This window comes from Eublepharis macularius, chromosome 8 (genome assembly GCF_028583425.1).
Source record: "Eublepharis macularius isolate TG4126 chromosome 8, MPM_Emac_v1.0, whole genome shotgun sequence".
In the NCBI taxonomy this organism is placed as follows: Eukaryota; Metazoa; Chordata; class Lepidosauria; order Squamata; family Eublepharidae; genus Eublepharis; species Eublepharis macularius.
In genome coordinates this window covers 36,377,085-36,396,630 of record NC_072797.1, presented here as the reverse complement: position 1 = coordinate 36,396,630, position 19,546 = coordinate 36,377,085, and the positions used below count along the sequence as shown (strand labels likewise).

The 19,546-nt window shown below is 41.5% G+C and overlaps 1 protein-coding gene across 2 annotated transcripts in view; it reads left to right on the top strand.

The window, feature by feature from the left end:
• Window positions 1–17,356, top strand: part of CENPK (centromere protein K) — a 34,206-nt gene extending 16,850 nt beyond the window's left edge. For both annotated transcript variants that reach the window (XM_054986935.1, XM_054986936.1), the window contains exons 5-10: window positions 8,914–8,960; window positions 12,022–12,104; window positions 12,189–12,287; window positions 12,531–12,663; window positions 13,699–13,752; window positions 16,971–17,356. In XM_054986935.1, the coding sequence (XP_054842910.1) occupies window positions 8,914–8,960; window positions 12,022–12,104; window positions 12,189–12,287; window positions 12,531–12,663; window positions 13,699–13,752; window positions 16,971–17,129 (575 nt within the window). In that variant the 3' untranslated portion in view covers window positions 17,130–17,356. The remainder of the gene's footprint in view (window positions 1–8,913; window positions 8,961–12,021; window positions 12,105–12,188; window positions 12,288–12,530; window positions 12,664–13,698; window positions 13,753–16,970) is intronic.
• Window positions 17,357–19,546: the final 2,190 nt, after the last annotated feature.

Genomic DNA, 19,546 nt, shown 5'->3' with positions numbered 1-19,546 from the left:
CGGCGACGGTGTTGTGGCTGTGCTGGCCTCTGCTCGAGTGGGGCCACCCCTTTTCCTGGCACGGCTGTATTTGTAAAGGTCCCGAGGGCAGGAGATGGCTCCTCCCACAGGCCTCAGAATTAGTGTCCTGGGTCTAGGCCCTGGGCCTATCTGTCCCATCAGCACCCTGAGTAGTGTTTTCTTGTGTTAGAGGCCGACTCCTTCTCTCTTCCCTCCCCTCCCGAGGAAATGGAGCCCTCCTTTATACCTCCCCCTGGTGCTAGCCCCACCCCCGCTCCCACAATCGTGCCCCCAAGGTAAGGCCCAACACCTGGATTAGGTGTGGCCACACACTCTGGCCCTGCCCTGGCCTAGGCCACTGATAGGGGCCTGCTCCTTCCTTGCCTGGTCGCCCCTCCCTTCCAGGTGGGCCCTTCAGAACTTCCTGCCCCGGGCAAATCACCACCCTCCCCTGGGTCGGCGGGGGCATGCCACCTTTGGAGGCGTGTTCCCTGGGCCAGGGTGGGGTCGATGTCCTGCCGAGCAGTGCAACGCTGGCCCGCTGCTTCTAGAGGCAGCCTGGCGCCATGTGCACCGCACTTTCCCCACCTCTCAGCTGTTTGGCAGCCTTCCAGAGTTGCTACCGCCGCCGCTGCGGGAGCCTCGAGGGTCGGCTGCCTCGCGCCATGGCCAATTAGTTGCCCGAGCCCTTCAACGTCACCGCAGGCCCCCCGTCCTCTGTTCTGCTGGGCTGCCCACCGGGCCCGGGGTCCATCTGGTATGTGCAGTCGGGTGGGGGAGGCGTGTTGCTGCTCGTCTGGGGCTCGGCCGCCGCAGCCATCACCAAGCACCCTTGCTTCTTTTACAGATCTTATCCACAACAAGAGGGTCCAGGTCCACACGGACAACATGACCATCCTCTACTACATCAAGAAGCAGGGAGGAACAGCCTCATTGCCCCTCTGTTCAGAGGCAACAAGACTGTGGCAATGGGCAGTTCAAAACAACATCTTTCCTCAGGCAGTTCACATAGCGGGGTCCGCAAACAACAGAACGGACTCCCTGAGCAGAATATTCAAACCACATCACGAGTGGTCCATCAATATCCATTACCTACTCCCCATATTCAGAGAGTAGGGAAAACCAGCTGTGGACCTGTTTGCAATGGCAGACAACTCCAAAGGCGACAGTTTCTGCCCCCTGTCAGACTCAGACCCCAACCCCCTTGGCTTTTCAACTCCCATGGCTGGGGGGCCCTGTTCTATGCCTTCCCACCCATACCCCTAATCCCCAGGGTGCTCAGAAGAATCCATCATTTCAATTCACATTGCATTCTAATTACCCCCTTTTGGCCGCACAGGAACTGGTTTCCAACTCTGTGAGAGATGTCCCCAGGGTCATATATCCACCTCCCAGAGGTTCCAGACCTCATCCACAAGGGGCAGGTGTTATACCACAACGCAGCTGCCCTCAAACTTACAACCTGGCATCTGCTTCTGCTGCTGACACAGCTCCCTTCTCCAGAGAAGTGACTCAGATCATGCTGCAGGGTCTCCCGGTGGCCAATTCGTCCCTCTCACGATGGATTGTGGCCGCCATTAGATGATGCTACTCTGCAGCCAAGGTCCCCTGTCCAGTATTTATTAGAGCTCACTCTACCAGGACTCAAATCTTCTTCAGCAGCATTTGTACATGGGATACCTTTACGTGACATCTGCCAGGCTGCTACCTGGTCATCCTCGGTTCATTCGACACTATTCCATGGACACCTATGCCAGGAGAGACGCTGCAGTAGGAACAGCCATTCTTCATTCAATCTTGGCTTGAACATCTCACACCCTCCTCTGTTGGAGTAGTTTCTATACTCCCAATGTGGGACTGCACTGAAGACCGACAATGAAAACAGTGTTGCACTTACCTGTAACTGTTGTTTGTCTAGGTCTTCGTGCAGGCACACATTCCCTCTCTCCTACCCTGCTGTGAGACTATAACAACTTATGGTGGCATAGGAGGAACTGAGGGAAGAGGGTCGCTCTGCCCAGCAACACCACTTTTCGGCGGGAATGCTCCACGCAGATGTGTTGCTGTGGAGGAGCACCCTCTAGCATCTGAGAACTTGAAAAATCTTTCCAATGGCTAGCCTGTGCCTGCGCAGTCCCAATGTGTGCCTGCACGAAGACCTAGACGCACAACAGTTACAGGTAAGTGCAACACTGTTTTCTCTATTTTACTTTGGATTGGAACCAGACCTGCTCAGCCATATGGGGGTATGGTATCATCATGACCTACCCAGACTGAAGCTAACAGCTTGGCTTATAATGGGACAGGACAACTCTCAGACAGAATAGCAGAGGTTGTGTCTTCAATTCTAGATGGGAAAACACTAGGAAATTCTATAGTTTTAAGTGGGATAGATTTGCCCGGTGGGCTACTCTAAAGGGGTTAGATCCTTTTGAATGCATGCTATCCCAAATTTTAGAATTCTTATTAGTGCTCAAAGATGAAGGCCTATCCAATTAATCAGTTAAGGTATATTCAGCAGCCATTTCCACTTTCCGCTCTAGAATAGATGAGAAGACAATTTTTTTCTCACCCCATTTCTAAGTCATTTCTTAGAGGCTTGCAGAATCTCTTTCCACCAGTCAAGCAAATTGTACCTCAATGGTCGCTTCAATTAGTGTTAGCCAAACTTATGTCCCCTCCTTTTGAGCCCCTAGCTAATTGCTCTCTGAAATTTTTATCTCTGAAAGCTTCCTTTTTGGTGGTTATTACATCCACTAGAAGGATGAGTGAAATGGCGGCCCTCAGATCCGACACAGAATAAAGTGGTACTTCATCCATGTGCTAGATTCAGACCTAAGGTTGATAGGTGGAAATCGTTCTTTCCACCTATTTCAAGACATAGTGTTTCCCGTGTTTTTTCGATCCCCTTCCAGTGATTTAGAAAAGGCACCTAAATCATACATTATCATTTAGAAAGGACAAACAACTGTTCGTTTGTTATGCTGGGCCCAGGAAAGGTAGAGGGGCTACAGCTCAGTGTATAGCTAGATGGGTTACACTTACAATTAAGGAATGCTATATAACAGCACACTTACCTTGTGTGTTGGAAGTAAAAGCACACTCAGTGAGATCTCAGACTTCCTTCTGCAGCTTGGATGAGAGGAGTGCCTCTCCGTGATAGCTGCAGTGCAGTGACCTGATTGTCCGCAGACACCGTCGCAAAACATTATGCCCTGGACGTGATGGAGAGAAAAGAGACAGCAGTGGGACAGGGGGTGCTTCACTCCCTCTTTCAGTAAGAGCACAACTACCTCCAGGTAAGAAGCTTGTTAGTCTCCCATGTGAGACTGCACAGAAGATGGACAATGAAAACAGAGTTGCACTTACTGTAACCATTGTTCATTGACGTGTTCTGTGCAGGCACACATACCCTCCCTCCTGCCACGGTGTGCCTGATCTATACTTACCTTAGGCCAGCGACTCAGGAGAACTGAGGGTGAAGGGGGCGTTGCCTCCCAGTGGCATGTTCTGCAGAAAATGCCACACATGCGCACTGGGTAGGCGTGCATCCCCTAGCAGATTTTAGCTTTAAAACCTTGACGTATCGGCAGGCCTGTGCATGTGCAGTCCTGTGTGTGCTTGCACACACACTGTAACAACAGTTACAGTAAGTGCAACTCTGTTTTTTTCATTAGTCTTGTGCAATACTAAATTTTAAGGAAGAACAATTATTGCTTGTAAAGCAATCTTTGTAGGCACTTCATGAATTGCAGCCTGCCTTGTAAAAGTTACTAGACTATTTGGCAATATTTTTATTTTAGCAAGTCAAAAAAGAAAAGGAACTCAGGGTTTTATGGGTAATCAGCATACAGCTGGAATGTTGCCATAATACCAACATCTGTAATTTGTAACACTGCAAAAATAATTATTATATATCCACTGTCTGCATTTCATTTTATTAAGGTTTAGCACTGTTACATATGGAATTAATCTGATACTGATATTAAATATCAGGATTTACCAAAGGAAGGTGCTTAAACCCTTAGAAAGGCACATTAGAAGCATAGGTAGAAGGGAAATTCATAGAATATCTGAAACTTTGCAACTGAATTTTACAATTAAGTTGGGAGGGGGTCTATGGCATTACAATTGTGCTGTGAGCATGGGGATTATATTTATCATACATACTACTCTAACACAGAAAGCTGGCCTTGGCCAATCCAGAGATCACACAACCTACAGATAATGCATAGCTGTTGGCACCATTTACTGTTAGTCTAAATCATTTAAATAGCTCCCAGTCTAGGACAACCCAAACTTGCAGTTCCTGGCCATGAGTTTTGGGGTCACTTTCTAACAGTTTAAAACTGTCACCATTACACAACCTAAAGGTTGGAAGGCTTCTAAATCATAGTTGTGTTTTGGACTTGCGAGGAGGCTGCTGTAGAGGCCAGTGTGATACAGTACTGTAGTTTGAGTCTTTGTTACTGTCACACATAGGTTCAACAATGCCTCGGGGCAGAGGCAGTCATCACATAAGAGTTTTCCCGCTTTGCCTATCCTAATCATCAGCTGCCATGAGCCTTTTATTTATTCCCTTTACACCTAACTAAAGATTGCTGCTCCTTTAAATAGCCTGCAATACCTTCTGTAAACTTGGAGCCTGCTTGGTCCCCCCACCCCAACCTGGGAAGCATCTCTGCCTGATGCTCAGAGGCTCAGCTACCTGTTCCTCTCGGTCTTCAGTCCCAGAGCCTTTTGCTTTTTGAGAGCTGCCTCTACTCTTCCCTTGAGCAAGCTGCTTGCAAATAAGACTTCCCTTGGCAACCTTCTTTCTTTGCAGTCTGTTCTCCCTCTCCCAGCTGCGACTGCCTTTTTATCAGGTTCCAGCCTGGGGAAGAGGAAGCTATCCTGCCAACTGCAACCCTGCCCCCCACACAGCTGTGTTTAAACTCAGTTGGGTCAGTAGTGGTGCAGGGCCTACGTACGGCTCTCATGGTCCTCCTGCTTCAAAGTTACATTTGTATTTTCTTGCATGAAGATTAGAATGGCATATGTAGGGTTTCCTAGTGGTTTCCCATCTAAGTGCTCACTAGACTTGGACAGGCTTAATTTTAAAGATGATTCTGTTCAGGCTTCAGAGTTCTCTGTGCTGGAAACTATATAGAATTTGCAAAAAGTGTCCATGTTATATCCAAGCTAAAATTTTACAGTTGGATTTTTTTCCTGGGATTTCCCCCCCCCCCCCAGGAATATTTAGTTGTATTATTGACATTTATGTTGAGCTCTGTCGGTGCTAATTTTTTCATGTATTAACGTCTTCTGATGAAAGGCTTGAGGGCATCATAGAAGTGCCCTGTCCATATGTTATTCCATTCATTCTCAGATGTAAACATTTTTCCACCTTTAGTTTTGACTTAATGGAAACATCAAAGCTGGAAATAGACTAAATTATTTCAGTTGCATAGGTCTGCAGTTTCCTATATGCGCTTCATATGCTTAGTCTGTGACCTTGTTTCTGTGTTGCTTTTTTGCTAATTTGTTCACTTGTTTTTTCTCATCTCAGCTTTTCATTAGTTTTTGCATTCAAGCATTTTTCTCTCCCTAGCAATGATAGACAGCAGATGTTGAGCAACTTGCTGAAAAAAGCTTGAGATAGCAGTTAATGTCAGCCTGATAGCTTTCTAAGAGCTTTGGGCTTCAACAGTGCAAGTTATTTGTGAGATGCAGTTCACTGTTAAATTTTTGGCATTTAAACTTCTAGCCCATTAGCAAATAAACTTAATATGTAATCATCAATCATGTGTTCCACCACATCTCCAGATTCCATCACAGCCTCCAAATCTTCTGAGGTTGTGCAATCCCAGCCTGCTTTGTCTCCATCCAGTCACAGTTTCTTCAGCACTCCATCTCTGTTCCCAAGCACCTTCTATGCTAGTATCATATCTCCAGCATAATGCCTCTAGTTAGTTTTAAATGCTGTATACCTGTGCACAAGCATTTATGTTTTTCTAGCTAGGGTCAAGTAGCACAGCTAGCATCAGTAAGTAACTCCACAGTGCAGCATAGCTCTTTTCCTTCTAGAACGTCTGGGGAAAGAGAGGAAGCAAGCAGATGTTTCATGAATCCCTTGAGATTGTATATTTCCAACTTTTGTCTATTTGATTTTCTATTTCTCACTTCAGAGAGAGAATGGAAAAAACTACCCCAATGATACTGAATATATAGATTGCTACCAATGTTGCCTTTTGACCCTGTTTATGTTATAAATAATGTAAGAAATTCTTAGTAAATTTTAATTATTTCATTGTATTATTTATTCCAACTTTTGTTTGGATCAATACTTGGATGTTCAGTAGTTATTCTGTTTTTTTAAGACTTTGTTCTACTGTAGTGTTTTACAGCTGTTCAATCTGTTGCTTTTTAAATAACTTCATTCTGATTAAAATTTGCTGATAGTAACAGAGTTAACAGAGCCCTGAGGCAGCAGAACGGGCTGTACTATTTCAAGTTGCTGGTAGTACACTCTAGCTTTAAATGTTTCTTTGCATAAGCAAATTATATGCAAATAGAAAACCAACACTGCAAGAAGAAAAATTGAATTTCCTCTCTTTGCTGCTTGGTGTGCTAGTTTTTAGTGTGCAGAGAATTGCTTTTTTTTAACACAAGGTAGCATTCCAAAATGTGATCCTTCACCCACAGTCTGAAGTAGAGCTGACCATTTTGCCACCTTAGTATTCTACAACCTCATTCTCCTGCATATGTGAACAGAGTCAAGGCTAAACACAAGTTAATCAGAAAAAGGAAATGAAAACAATCACGTTTAATATTGATGTAATTACATACAGTACTATTTATTTATTTGGTGCAGAGTCAAAATTCCCTAAGATTTTCCCAGTAAAGATTCCTTGCCTTACTTAACATTGGGGTCCTTTTGTCTTAGTTATGTCAACGCCTAAATTTTACTTTTTTGTGTATTTTTAAAATTTATATAAATGCCTATGTTTTTGACAAATATGTCAAATTCTATGTAGGATTTGCCCTTGTATAGCTGTCATGGCCTCAAAGATCTGTGCAGCAGATTAGAATAGTGAGCCTAAATAATTAAAATCTACCTTCCTAGAAGCAAATGGGTACTTTAAAAAAAGGCTAACAGAGGAATTGTCAGACGCACCAACAGTAGGGTGTACGAGATGAAGGCAACACCCAGCTGAATGGTTTGGCATAAATTGCAGCATTTATTTAAAATAAAAAACTCCACTTCTTATCCAAAGGTATTTAAAATGTACACATCACTTTTCCATGGTTCAAATTGATTTTACAACAATGTTAATCAAATCTATAGATATTATAAAGATAGTCAAAAACAATTTAAAATAGCTAAAATAATTACAGTTGCTAAAGTCCAAGACTTATTCACAAAAGGGAATGAAATTTTTTGCATCCCCTGTGAAAGGATAAGAGAGGTGAAGCCTTCACCTCCTTGGGAAGGTTAATCTTCAGAACAAGAATGGTCACAGAAAAGGTCCAAGTTCTTACTGCTATTGTTCTCATCTGTCAGATTGATGGCACTGCCAACATGCCCTGCTAATCTAACTCAAAAGATGTATGTTCACATATGGTGAGAGATGGGCCATCTGATATGTAGCTCCCTGCCCATGAAGGGCTTTAAAGGTCAAAATTCAATTAAGTTAAAAGAGCTGAAATCATCAAAGCAGACAACTCCAAATCATTGCTGATGATTACTATGATTACTAAGTGGACTTATGAGACCTAAGTACTAAAGACAATCAGCTCCTCTATATTCTAAGTACTGAAATACCCCATTTTGACAGGAAAAGACAGAGTGTTAATAAGTGAATTATTATCTTGTAAGATAGGTGTTTTTTTACTAAAACATAAGTAGCTGTGTTGTAGCAACAATCGTTTTATTTATATAGAATCCCCTTATCAAAGGTACTATAATAAAATTATCAAAAGAGGAAGCAGAAAAGTAAAAAGAACTATAAGCCATGAGAGAGGCAAATCAATGGATTCTCTTAAAGTACCCAGAAAAACAGAAGTATCTTTAGGTGTTTTTCAGAGACAAAATGAGCAATAGAGATTTGGAAAAATCTGGTTTCACACTGACACCGGCAAAAGCTCAGTAACCCATTCATAAGACAATAGGCTTCATTTGTATATTGCTCTTCTGGGTAGATTAATGCCCAGTCAGAGCAGTGATCAGTCAGTGTTGTTATCCCCACAATGCAGCTGCGGAACTGGGGCTGAGAGAAGTGGCTTACCCAAGGCCACTTGCTGAGCAATAGTGAGATTTGAACCAGCAAAGTGCTTAGTCACAGCCCAACTACTTAACCACTACACTACACCAGATTCACATATGGCATGAGGTATCTCAGTGTTGATAGCTGCCAGGCTGAAGCTACTGTATCAGGTTTTGAATATAGCCAAGGTTTATACTTTCCAGGGCCTTGAATGTAGGTGAGGGGCACTCCTTCCATCATGACCTCTTTCACATGGAAGAGAGGAAAGGACTAGAAAGCACTGTCCTTTTCGTTGTTGATTCCTACTAACTTTGCTTTACTTATCAGCGTGCATCAACAGACAGAAAATCTAAGAGGAAGAAAACAGAGTGCACCTGACAACTTTTTACACTTCCTTAGGGAAAGGTACCACAGTCTAAAATCCGTGTTAGCCTATTCTGTGCTGAACTTCCTTTCACTTAGAGAAAAGGCAGCACCGTATTCTGGCACCATACACATAGATTATCAATTGTTCAACTGATTTTTCCAAAGGTATGAATAAATATATATATATGAATGTGTTGTGCTTAATGTAAGAAAAAGAAAAGTCAGCTGTAGTCTAACCAATGTGTTATATTGCTAAGAAAATAAGTTATTTTTTAAAAACCTGATAACTTCTATTTTGCAGTAATTACCACAAATCCAGATGTTCTGGTAGCATTAGGAAAAGATCAGGTATGTCTGTTAAATGATATATTGGTTTTAACCTATTAAGATTAACAGAGGTATATGTATGTATAAGTAGCTTTTCCTAAGAAGACATTAGTATATATTAATTGGTATGTATAAATTTGTTTCTTTCATCTGAATTAGTTAAATTTGAAACAGGCATGCTATATATTCATTCTGATCCATAAACCAGCTAGGATGGAATAACTGGATTTCAGACCAATTGGCTTCAGTAAGCTAATGGATTTTAAAAGGTTGGATCCAAAGTTGTTGTTTTTTTACATGCAGACGGTGCCTTCTACTTGTGGAAGATATGATTTGCTTCTCATTAAAACTTTACATGATAAAAGTAAAGCTAAGCCAAAAATATTTTTCTAGTGGTGTGTGAGGTTACACAAGTACAGGTCTAAGAACTGCTGTAGAATTATTTACTGATTACATTTTTTCCTACCCTTCCTCCAGAGAACTTAGCACAGTGTACTTTGTTCTCCCCTTTTCTATTTTATCTTTGCAACAATCCTGTGTGGTCTGTACGCTGAGAGAGAATGACCGGACCAAAGGCATCCATTGAATTTCATGGCAAACATATTTGATCCTGGGTCTCTAGTCCTAGTTCATTATTTTAACCACAACACCACAATGGCGCACGCTCGCTCTCGCTCTCCCCCCTCTCTCTCTCACATAGGTCCTTTCCAGTGGCACTTGTGCATTTGTAAAATAAAACTAGTGGTTATATTCTAATGTCAGTTCTTTGCATCTAGACCAGTTCCAGCTTTATTGATTTCTTGCTTGTGTGTATGTTATTTTACTTCAAGACTACATAAAGGACAAAATTCACCAAAATCAGTTTGTGAGTTGCCCAAATGACCACAACCTACTGCTGAGAGCTTGACAACTTTCCTCTTTTAGCTCTAGGCTACTAGTAAAACCAGAAAGTCCACAGATCCTCCTGGTGAGCCACTATACTTGTGTAGTAAGCTGTATTCATATTCATGGATCACAAGCTGTTCAGACCTCCTTAAAATCCTGAATATTATAAACTAGAAAAGAATAAACATTCTTAACGCTGAAGTTTTATAGATATAACATCTGTAATATTACTGTTTTAAATGTCTCCAGAATTAGGATTTCAACATATTCTCAGCAGCGATAAGAGCTCCATGGAGTATTGTTTTTGTGTGGAAGAAGCCAGGGTTCACTCATCAACCATGGGATTTCAACAAGCCTTGCACTCACACATCTATCTTGGGTTCCTTCCCCCCATAAGATAATTATTTCCTGGTTTGTTTGTTTTTTTTGCAAAACATCATTTGACATTACATCCAAACCAGCAAATTATGGTTTGTGCTTGTTCATTGTTGCAATCCTGATTTACAAGGATGTGCATAAACCATAGTTATTTGGTGTGAATGTAACAGCAAGCTGAGGTTTTCAGAAAATTGGGAAGTAAGTCATTGCTTGCAGTGTGAAAGAGGAGAGAACATGACTCGGAGGCTCCTTCTTAGACTTTTCAGGTACACCAAACCATGACTTGGCATTGTATTTGAAGTTTTTAAGTAAATGCTATTGTGCTTCACTGAGATTTGTCTAAGACAGTTTCTACTTCCAAAGAGCATTTTCTGTCCACCATAGGTGTCTCTGCACACCGCTGATTATTCTGAGCCTTGTTTTATAAGGAAAAGGAAAATCACATAACACCACACTGAGTTTCTTGAAGAAAGGATAGGATAAACATGACAGATTTATCCAGTTACTGTGAGCCACATGTTAGGCCTCCTCAATGACCCCCATGAGATGGGACTAACGCCTCCCCAGCATCCACACATTGTAGGGGATTATCAGTAGTTGTAAGTAAGCTGACTTTTTTGGGCGATTGCCTGTCGTTATTGCCTGTCGTTACTGATCCTATTAGTGCGGAAGTTCTCATAAACTCTACTGAAATCCCAGGGTCAGTCCTTGGCAGGTAAAATCCCCAAGTTCTCCACAGCAAACACACAGGTGTATTGGTTGAAGTAACTTTATTAGAGATCCATTAAGTACAAGGTGCTCAGACAGCTGAATTGGCAGAAGTAACGTAAATGGGGTTGGTGATGTTAGTTATAGGGAAAGTTCCCGCCATCAGGATAAGGACTGTTAAAGTTTTGGGCGTGAAAGAGCCAGGGGGGAGAAAGGGAGAAGCTAGGTTTAGGCTAGACAGAACCAGGGCTGGTGCCACCATTGAGGCAGTGAGGTGGGCGCTGCAGGCGCTGAAGGGGGCACGGGGTGGCAGCACACACCACTGAGCTGGCATGCCTGGTCTGCAGCTACTGCAGCCGGCCAGCCCTGCGGTGCCAGTGGCACCGCCAACACACACCCCTGGCTGGGTGCAGCAGCCGCAGGCCAGGCATGGCAGGCATCCGCGGCAGCATGCGAAACCTCCCCAGCCCCCCGCTGGCCAATGGGCCCAGCTTGCTGCTTGATGATGTCATCATGTGGTGATGTTATCACGCAGTCCGGGGGCGAGCACGCACGCACCATGTGCACGCGGATGTGGGGGCAACCATGGGCTCCAGGAATCCTGGCAGTGCCCCAGGACACAACAAAGAATGAAATCATCTCAGTTCCCAAGGATACATTTTGAGCTGGCCACAGCCAGCCTTCAAGGACATTTGCTGGAGACACCGGGAAAGAGAAAGTAAATACTTGTGAGATAAGCTACTGTCTTAACATCAATAAGAAACTTCTCATGCCCTCAGAGGGCCAGTACATAACAGAATACATTCATGGCAGATACGTAGACAGGCATATATGACACCCAGACTTCCTTAAAATAAAGTTTGAAACATACTCGTGCAAGATGTGTATGATGCTAACAACTTCTTGCTTTATAACTTCATAATTACTGATTTGCTAGTTTCTTACTACAGTTTTATATACATACTGAAAATGGTTTTGCATGTATTTTTAGGTAAGACCTTTGTAGTACAGTATTTAAGGTATACAGAGACCATGAAAGCCTTATGAGATGTTGATTTTAATAGTAGAGGGACAAATAATTACGCTGCTACATATCAAATTTTGTTTTCAGTTGCAGAGATTAGATCATGATCTTGAAATGATTTTATCAACTGTCCATGCAAAGAATAAAAAGCTGAATGAAGACTTGCTAAGGTATATCTTACTGTCTTGAAACTATTTTGCTAGTTCAGTGAAATACAATGTAACTGTTTTATCTTTCCCTTTTCACGTGGTAAGGGAACAGCAGTGGCTAGAGGAACAGCAGCAGCTAATAGACTGCCTTGATCAAACAGAGAAAGAAATAAGCAATCAAGTTGTACAGTTTTCTGAGAAAAGGTATTTTATACTGTTAAAAAGGTTTTGGGGGAGGTTAATTCAAGTTGAAAATAATTTGTGTTATTACAAAATACATTCTTTGTGAGTAACAAAATAATTCAAATTCTTTTTTTGTTTTTGTTTGACTTTGCCACTGTTTGTCCTGAAGTATGACAAGTTACCAGCATAAAATAGTGTTGTTTTTTTATTAAAATGAAAAAGTCACATCAGTTAAATTTTACTTTTTACATTTTAAAATTTTAGAGCCTTTCAAGAACTGAAAAGTAAAATGCTGAAAATAAAAGCCTATAAGGAAGAGCTCTTGAATGCCCTCGGGGAGTTCGTTGAAAAACACTTCCCTCTCCCTGAAGATGATGGAATTCAAAAAAAAAAGACAGTACGACTATTTGCATTTTTACATAGAAGAACTAAGACATTTTTCTTTTGGGATGATAATTAAGTGCATGAATGGAAGTGCTGTAAAAACAGGGAAGTGATTCAGTTAGATCCAGTTACTCCCTTATACTAAGTCTCTCTTATACAAGTCTTTTGCCATTGGAGGAAGACTTAGCAGAAAGGAATTATTGGAACATAGTAAAAAGAATTGGCTTAGAACCTATGAGATGTGGGTTTTTTTCTTGTCCTCTTTCTTCCCCAGTAACCCCTTGAGACCTCAAAAAAGCTGTGGGAGCCATGTCAATAAAAAGTCTTATGGCTTGAAGGGCTGCAGTGCATAGGGGGAACCAGGCAGTAAACCCTGCATGCCACTGGAATATCTTGCATCAGTTTAATGATTTCTGGTGAAAGGGGAGGGTAATTTACTTACTTCCCTTCCTCACAATAGCCTTCTGAATCGCCATGTCTGCCTTTCTTATCTTTCTAGTACATTTTGCTCTGTCTAATACTCCAAAGAGCTCTAGTACTCTGTCTAGTACTCTGTCTAGTACTCCAAAGAGCTCAGGGTGGCATACATGCTTCCCCTTTCCCTATTTGTATGGCTTTGGGACAGGATAGTAGTCTATTGCAATATTTATTTTATGTATTGTCTTGCTTTCATTGCCTTCATTGTACCTTTATAATCCACATTCTATATTGTTTATGGTATGTCATGCTTTAGACTGTTTTCTGTTTGCATTGTTTCTTAATTCCTGTGAGCCCAGTCCTGTTACATTGTTACTCTCAGCTGAACTTACCTCACAGGGTTGTTGTGAGTGGAATAAATGGAAGAGAGTAGAATTAAGTAAGCTGCTTTAGGTCCCTGTTAAGGAGATAAGTAAGGTATAAATAACGTATAATAAAATAAATAAACAAATAAATAACTAGGGAAATGAATTCTATGTGTGAAACAGCTGCAATTATTTTACAAACGATAATTTTTGAATTTGTTGGGTTCTGGTATGAAAATGAACAATCTGTCTTGTGTTTTCTTAAGCGTTCATCTAGAGAGGAAGATGTACAACTGATAACACTGCATGAAATTTTAGAGGTGAGAAAGATTTTCTTGTCTGCATTTAGAGTATGGAGAATCTTTCTTCAAGACTGGAATTGTCAGGTTAAAAAATAAATGTTCAGATGATTTGGAGATGTTAAGTTCTTAAAACGTGGAAACAAGATCAGAATATGGTGTTCAGACCCAAAGAGGATTATTGCTCAGTCACAAATTCATGATTGTCTTTCATTAAAAGAGCAAAGCAAAGATTTTTTTTCCCAGGGTAAAAAGTGTGTTAATTGCTTTTGGTTAAAGAAAATCTGAAGGTAACATGATGAATTATATACACATTATAACTTATATAGTTAAAAGGTAACGAAAAGGATAAGTAAAATGACTGAATAGTCACACCTTTGTACCTTTAAGGTTAGACTACTGTAATGCAGGCTGCCCTTGATGTTTGTTGAAAACCTTCAGTACGCATACTGTCTTTGGGACTTTCCATCGCCTTTATTTTTCAACTACATGAATACAAGGCCCTGATTTCATTTGCTAGCTTTTTCAGAAGCTACTACTTTGGGAATAAATTACATATTTTTACAAACATAAGGAGCAATCCTAAACTGTTCTGCTCAGAAATAAGTTCCATTTTATTCAGTGTAGTTACTTCCAGGAAAATGTTCTTAGGATTGCAGCTATAGCCATTGGTTTTCTAAAATATAAACAAAATATTTACATATTTTGCATAGGGTAGTGGCAGTTTATAAGTTTGAAGTATGGATGTACAGTTTTTTTAATTGAAATGTAATGAGAGAAAGTATATAATCCCCATGACACTTATGATCCTGTGTATAATGGAATTCCCAAGCCGAAAATAAACACGGAAATTGCTGTTTTGAATCATTACATTGATTTTCTGGAACAGTAACACAAATACAAGATGCTTAGGAATAATGCTGGTAGCTGGCTGGAGCTCTCCTGCTGGCTGCTACTTGACAACCATTTTAGTAAGTAATAGAGAGAACTTAGTGTGGCTGCACAGAGAGAGACCTACTTTGGGAGTCTGTAAAATCAACCCCCTTACTTCAATCTGCTTGAAACTTGGGGGGGGGGCTTTAGATGAGAGGGAAGACTGTGTTCTATGCAAATTTGGTCCCATTATCTTTATAAAAAGCTGACCTAGACCCTCATGTACATTCATCATTGAAAATAATGGTCCTCAAACTCCAGAACCCGAAAAAACCACTCAAATTTTAATCTGAACTGGTAATGTCCTACTCAGAAATAAGCAATCGCAGTAAAAACTTTGTCCCTGAAGCCCAGATCCAAAGTTATAACAAAAATTTTCTTAATGCACACCCCTAATAATTAACTGAAACAACATAATGGAAAAAATTGAGAAATACATTTTAAAGATTTTATCTCATTACTCATTGTCAAAGTTATCTTTGAAGCTGAGTTGTATAGCAGCCTTGCATTTATATCTTTTCCCACATTTGACTTTTCCCTCACTTGAATGACACTCAGTAAAAAATTGCATGCTAAAGACTGGTTTGGGAATATTTCTTACATTTATTAAAAGATGGCAGTTAGTTTGCTGTTGAGGAAAAAAACAGGATTGTTAAGAGCAGCAAGTAAGTACCAAATGTACATATTGTAAGAAATATGAGCTTCCTCCAGATTCAGTAGCCATATGTCAAGTTTCCTTTTCTCTCTCTGAAATATGTAGTACAAGTTGCCCCAAACTTTAAAATCATTGTACTTAGCATTTCCGTGTCAGTCTCCTGGTGGGGACAGGGGATCCCCCATTCCCACCCTCTGCCCCCCCCCACTCACCTGGCCAGTGGAGGGGGAAATGCAGGGACAGGCCTCCTGGGCACACTCCCGGGGCAGTGCAATGACATCATTCCTGGGAGTGATGTAATCACACCACCCTGAGAGCACTTTTGTGCTTCATACTGGTCTGATTTGGGCCCCAAATTGGGCCCTTTTGGAGCTCAAATTGGCGCTCTGTGATGCATGTGATTGCTGTACCTGTGCAATGACATCACTTTCCAGAAGTGACATTATCACACAGGCGTGGGAGTGAAGATAAGATAAATGCCAGGCAACCCTACCTGTCAGTGGCAGCCAGTGGGTGGAATCCAGCTTGCTGTTTTTGCTTGCTCAGTTCTCCTTACTACAGCCTTCATCCCACATGGCTTTTGTCCATGCAGGTCCCATGATTCCCAGCTTAACCTTTCTGGTTGGTCAAAGGGAACCTCTTCTGCCTTTTTCTCCAGAGAAAAGCTGGTTGGATTTACCCAGTGATACAAACTGAAGGATTAGGAAAAACATAGCCTAATAGCATCAGGACTGAAAAATGTTTCAGCCAGATATTACAGGTTTGAAGGCATGGACTCAAGATGGTGGTGCTGCTTTCATTGACAACCCCTTGTTTATTGTAGTATGTGGGTCCAGTTTAACCCTCCTTGCTCATTGGCCATAAGAAATCATGTAGAGGTTTTGATGCAAAGAAGACAAATTAGGAAATTATATTAAAATAAATATAATACCAGCAGCACAGGATGAATCAAATTAAATAAGAAACATCTATCAGGAGAAATTTTGTGTGTAGAGTTTTGAAACTTAAGTACATCATGGGATTGATACTGTGAGCTACAGCTGCAAGGATTGTAGGATCTTGCCCATTCTCCCACCAGAGCTATTTTTCTTTTGCGGGAAAGTTTATTCCTAGGGGCTTGTGTTTTCTAATAACTATGCTGGTTAGGTGGCTGTAAGCAGGGAGGAGAAAGTGTACAAAGCAGCTCCTTTCTTTCCCTTCTGTGAGGGGGCTCATACAATAGGCAAAAAGGGCAATCTTGTTCCCCACTACTGCTACCTACCTGGTATGATTATTGGTATACACATGTCCCTTGATCCTGGGAATAAACTTTACTGGAATTGAAATGATTTCATGAGGAAGAGGAGGGCAGTGAAGACCTCTAATTGTCAGCGCTTTTCACTGATGGTTTGTGGGATCCAAGCCTTTGTTTTATACCTGTATACTTGTGGCATGTAATAAAGTTCTCAAAAGCATGAATGTAAAAGCCATTTATCTCTTACCAAGCAATTTGAATCAACTTTATTTTTTATGCAGTAGTTTTTAGTTTGAAGCCAACTTGAAGAAAATACTTGTACTATTATTAATATTTTTGTAAGCATTCCTTATTATTATCTGAACTTCACCTCATTCTGACCGGTCAAAACTAATGTGTTCTCATTCTTATTTTCAGAGCCTTATCAATACACTAATAAATAAACCACATGATCCATATGTAACAATAAACAATTCATTTTGGTCACCTTATATTGAACTTCTGCTACGGTATGGCATTGCATTAAGACACTTAGAAGATCCCAGCAGAATACGTCTAGAAAACTTTTATGACTAAGGAAAGAAGTCACCACCTTGTCAGCAACAATAAAGTTGAATTGAATTGAATTGACTGCTCTTTTGTGAAAGACAACATACGTAGCATAGAGTGTACAAACCAGTGTTTGAATGTGACATTGCAGCTGTTATTTTACCATTATTTTTGTTTCAACTAATAAATAATGTTTGTGTTTTAAAAACTAGACTGTTAAGACAAACTCAAATTAAAGGACTGTTTTGCATTGATGGCTTACTTGGCTTAAACTTTTTTTCAGGGTTTTTTCAGTTGAAGTCATGGAAGTATATGTAATTCTGCAAGTTTAAGGTATTTGTGAAAGAAAACAGACCTTTGGACACTTACCATGAAGGGTCCTTCTCCTCTGAGGAAAGGAGGACATCTTGGGTGATTCCCACCATCCAATCAGGGAGGCAGGAACTAACTTTCTTCCTCTTCCTGTCTAGCCTGTGGGACCACCCTCTCTTCAGTTCAGGTGACTCCACAAAGCAGTAACATTGAATTTATCATTCAGCAACTGTCAGTAATGAGAGAAAAAACACCTGTTGCATTAACATGTACTGTAAATAAAGCATAATCCGGAGGAGGTATAAGAATGAGGCAGCAGGGTAGAGAAGGACGGAGACCCGGGGAGGGCAAGATGTCCTCCTTTCCTCAGAGGAGAAGGACCCATCACGGTAAGTGTCCAAAGGTCCGTTCTCCCTCTGAGGCGGAGGACATCTTGGGTGCTCCCAAAGCAGTTTCCACTTTCTGGGTGGGATGTGGTCTTTGTCCATGATCATGCACTGCAGTACTTTTCTACTACAGTCGGTGTCCGCTGAATCATATAGATTCGATTTGTAGCATCTTAATAAGGTCAAGACTGACAAACTTGCAGCCTTCTTCTACAAAAGTGTTCCTGTGTAACGCTGCACTGATAGTAGCATTCCTCAAAGATTGAGCTGGTATTCCACAAGGAACCTCTGCAAAGAGAGTTTTTAGGAGTTTCGATAGTGTATGTTTTGCTATTGGCACCTACCACTGCTGAAGACATTTTCTTCCCCAAATTGAGGGGAGATATATTTAAGAACAGTAAGACTGACTTTCTAATTTGCACTGTTCGGAGCAGATAGGCCTTGAGCCTCCTTCTGACATCTAGGTTGTGTAAGAGTCTTTCCCTAGTCTATTTAGGGTAGAGGTAGAAATATGGTAGCATTATCTCTTGTAAACTATGCAGTTTGGAATACGCTTTTGGAAGACAGTCCGAGGCATCACCTTACCATTGGGAAAGATACAGAGTTCAGGTCTGATTAAATCTTCTGGCAGACGCGAACATAATAAGGAAAATAGTCTTCCTTCTCAGCCTTCCCAGGGGAACATCCTTGACTGGTTCAAATGGATGTTTGATCAGGGCTGTGTAAAATGTCTACTGAGTGAGGGCTTCCCAATAAGAGTTGTAAATTCTGAGCATAAACTATTTTCTGAATGCTAGGAGAGTGTTGGCCACCTCTCGGGAATATCCCCATCTTAGGAAGATGTTCCTTTCTATTTCCACACGGTTAAGCAAAGTAAGTCTAAATGAGAGAGCCAAATTGGTCCCTGCTGTAACTTGACCGGAGAGGTCAGTAGGATGAGAGGTGGAAATATCACCATCTGTTGGAGGGTGGAAAGGCATGGTCTGTTATTGGTAAGGGTAGTAATACATAGAGGAGGCCTAATGGCCACTGCAATATCAGGGCATCTGCTTGTGGGTAGAACAAATCTTGTCATGTACCCCGGTAGTTGACGGCTGTGTTGGGATGCACACAGGTCCATGAGGTGTTGCGAAGTGCAATGTTATGTTTCTTAAGGGACCATTCCCCTGTTGTCCTCTCAGCCAGTCTGCTTAGGCATTGGATATGCCTTTGATGTGTGACCATCCAGCTAGGTGACCATCCTCCCAGGTAAGTATCCTTGCTGCCACCTTGTTTTGCCTCGAGATCTTAAATCCCCCCTGCTTGTTTATATATGTTTTGTATGCAATCTTGTTCATACAGAGCTCTGAACTGGAGCAGGGCCAGACAAATTGCTCACCTTTCTAAGTCATTGATAGGGAGACATGCCTACCCTGATTCCTACACCTGTAAATAATAATTGTTCTTGAGGGATCATGAATCTTTTGCTTTGCATTGGGTTGGTGACCTTAGCTCAGATGGGTTTTGATCTGAAGTGGTATCTGAATGGGAAGATCTGTCTTCTCCATGATCTGTTGTTAATGAGATCTAAGAAAGGTCTGAAGTGGTCTTGCCAATAGATGACCCCAAGGGTATTGCATTGTAGGTGGCCACTAGCCAACCCATCAGTTTCAGTAGTGTCATGAGAAGTGATTTTGCACTCTGATGACAGTCTCAGTCAGCTGTTTGGTCTTCCTGACCTTTTATTTGGTGAGGGATAGAAAAAAG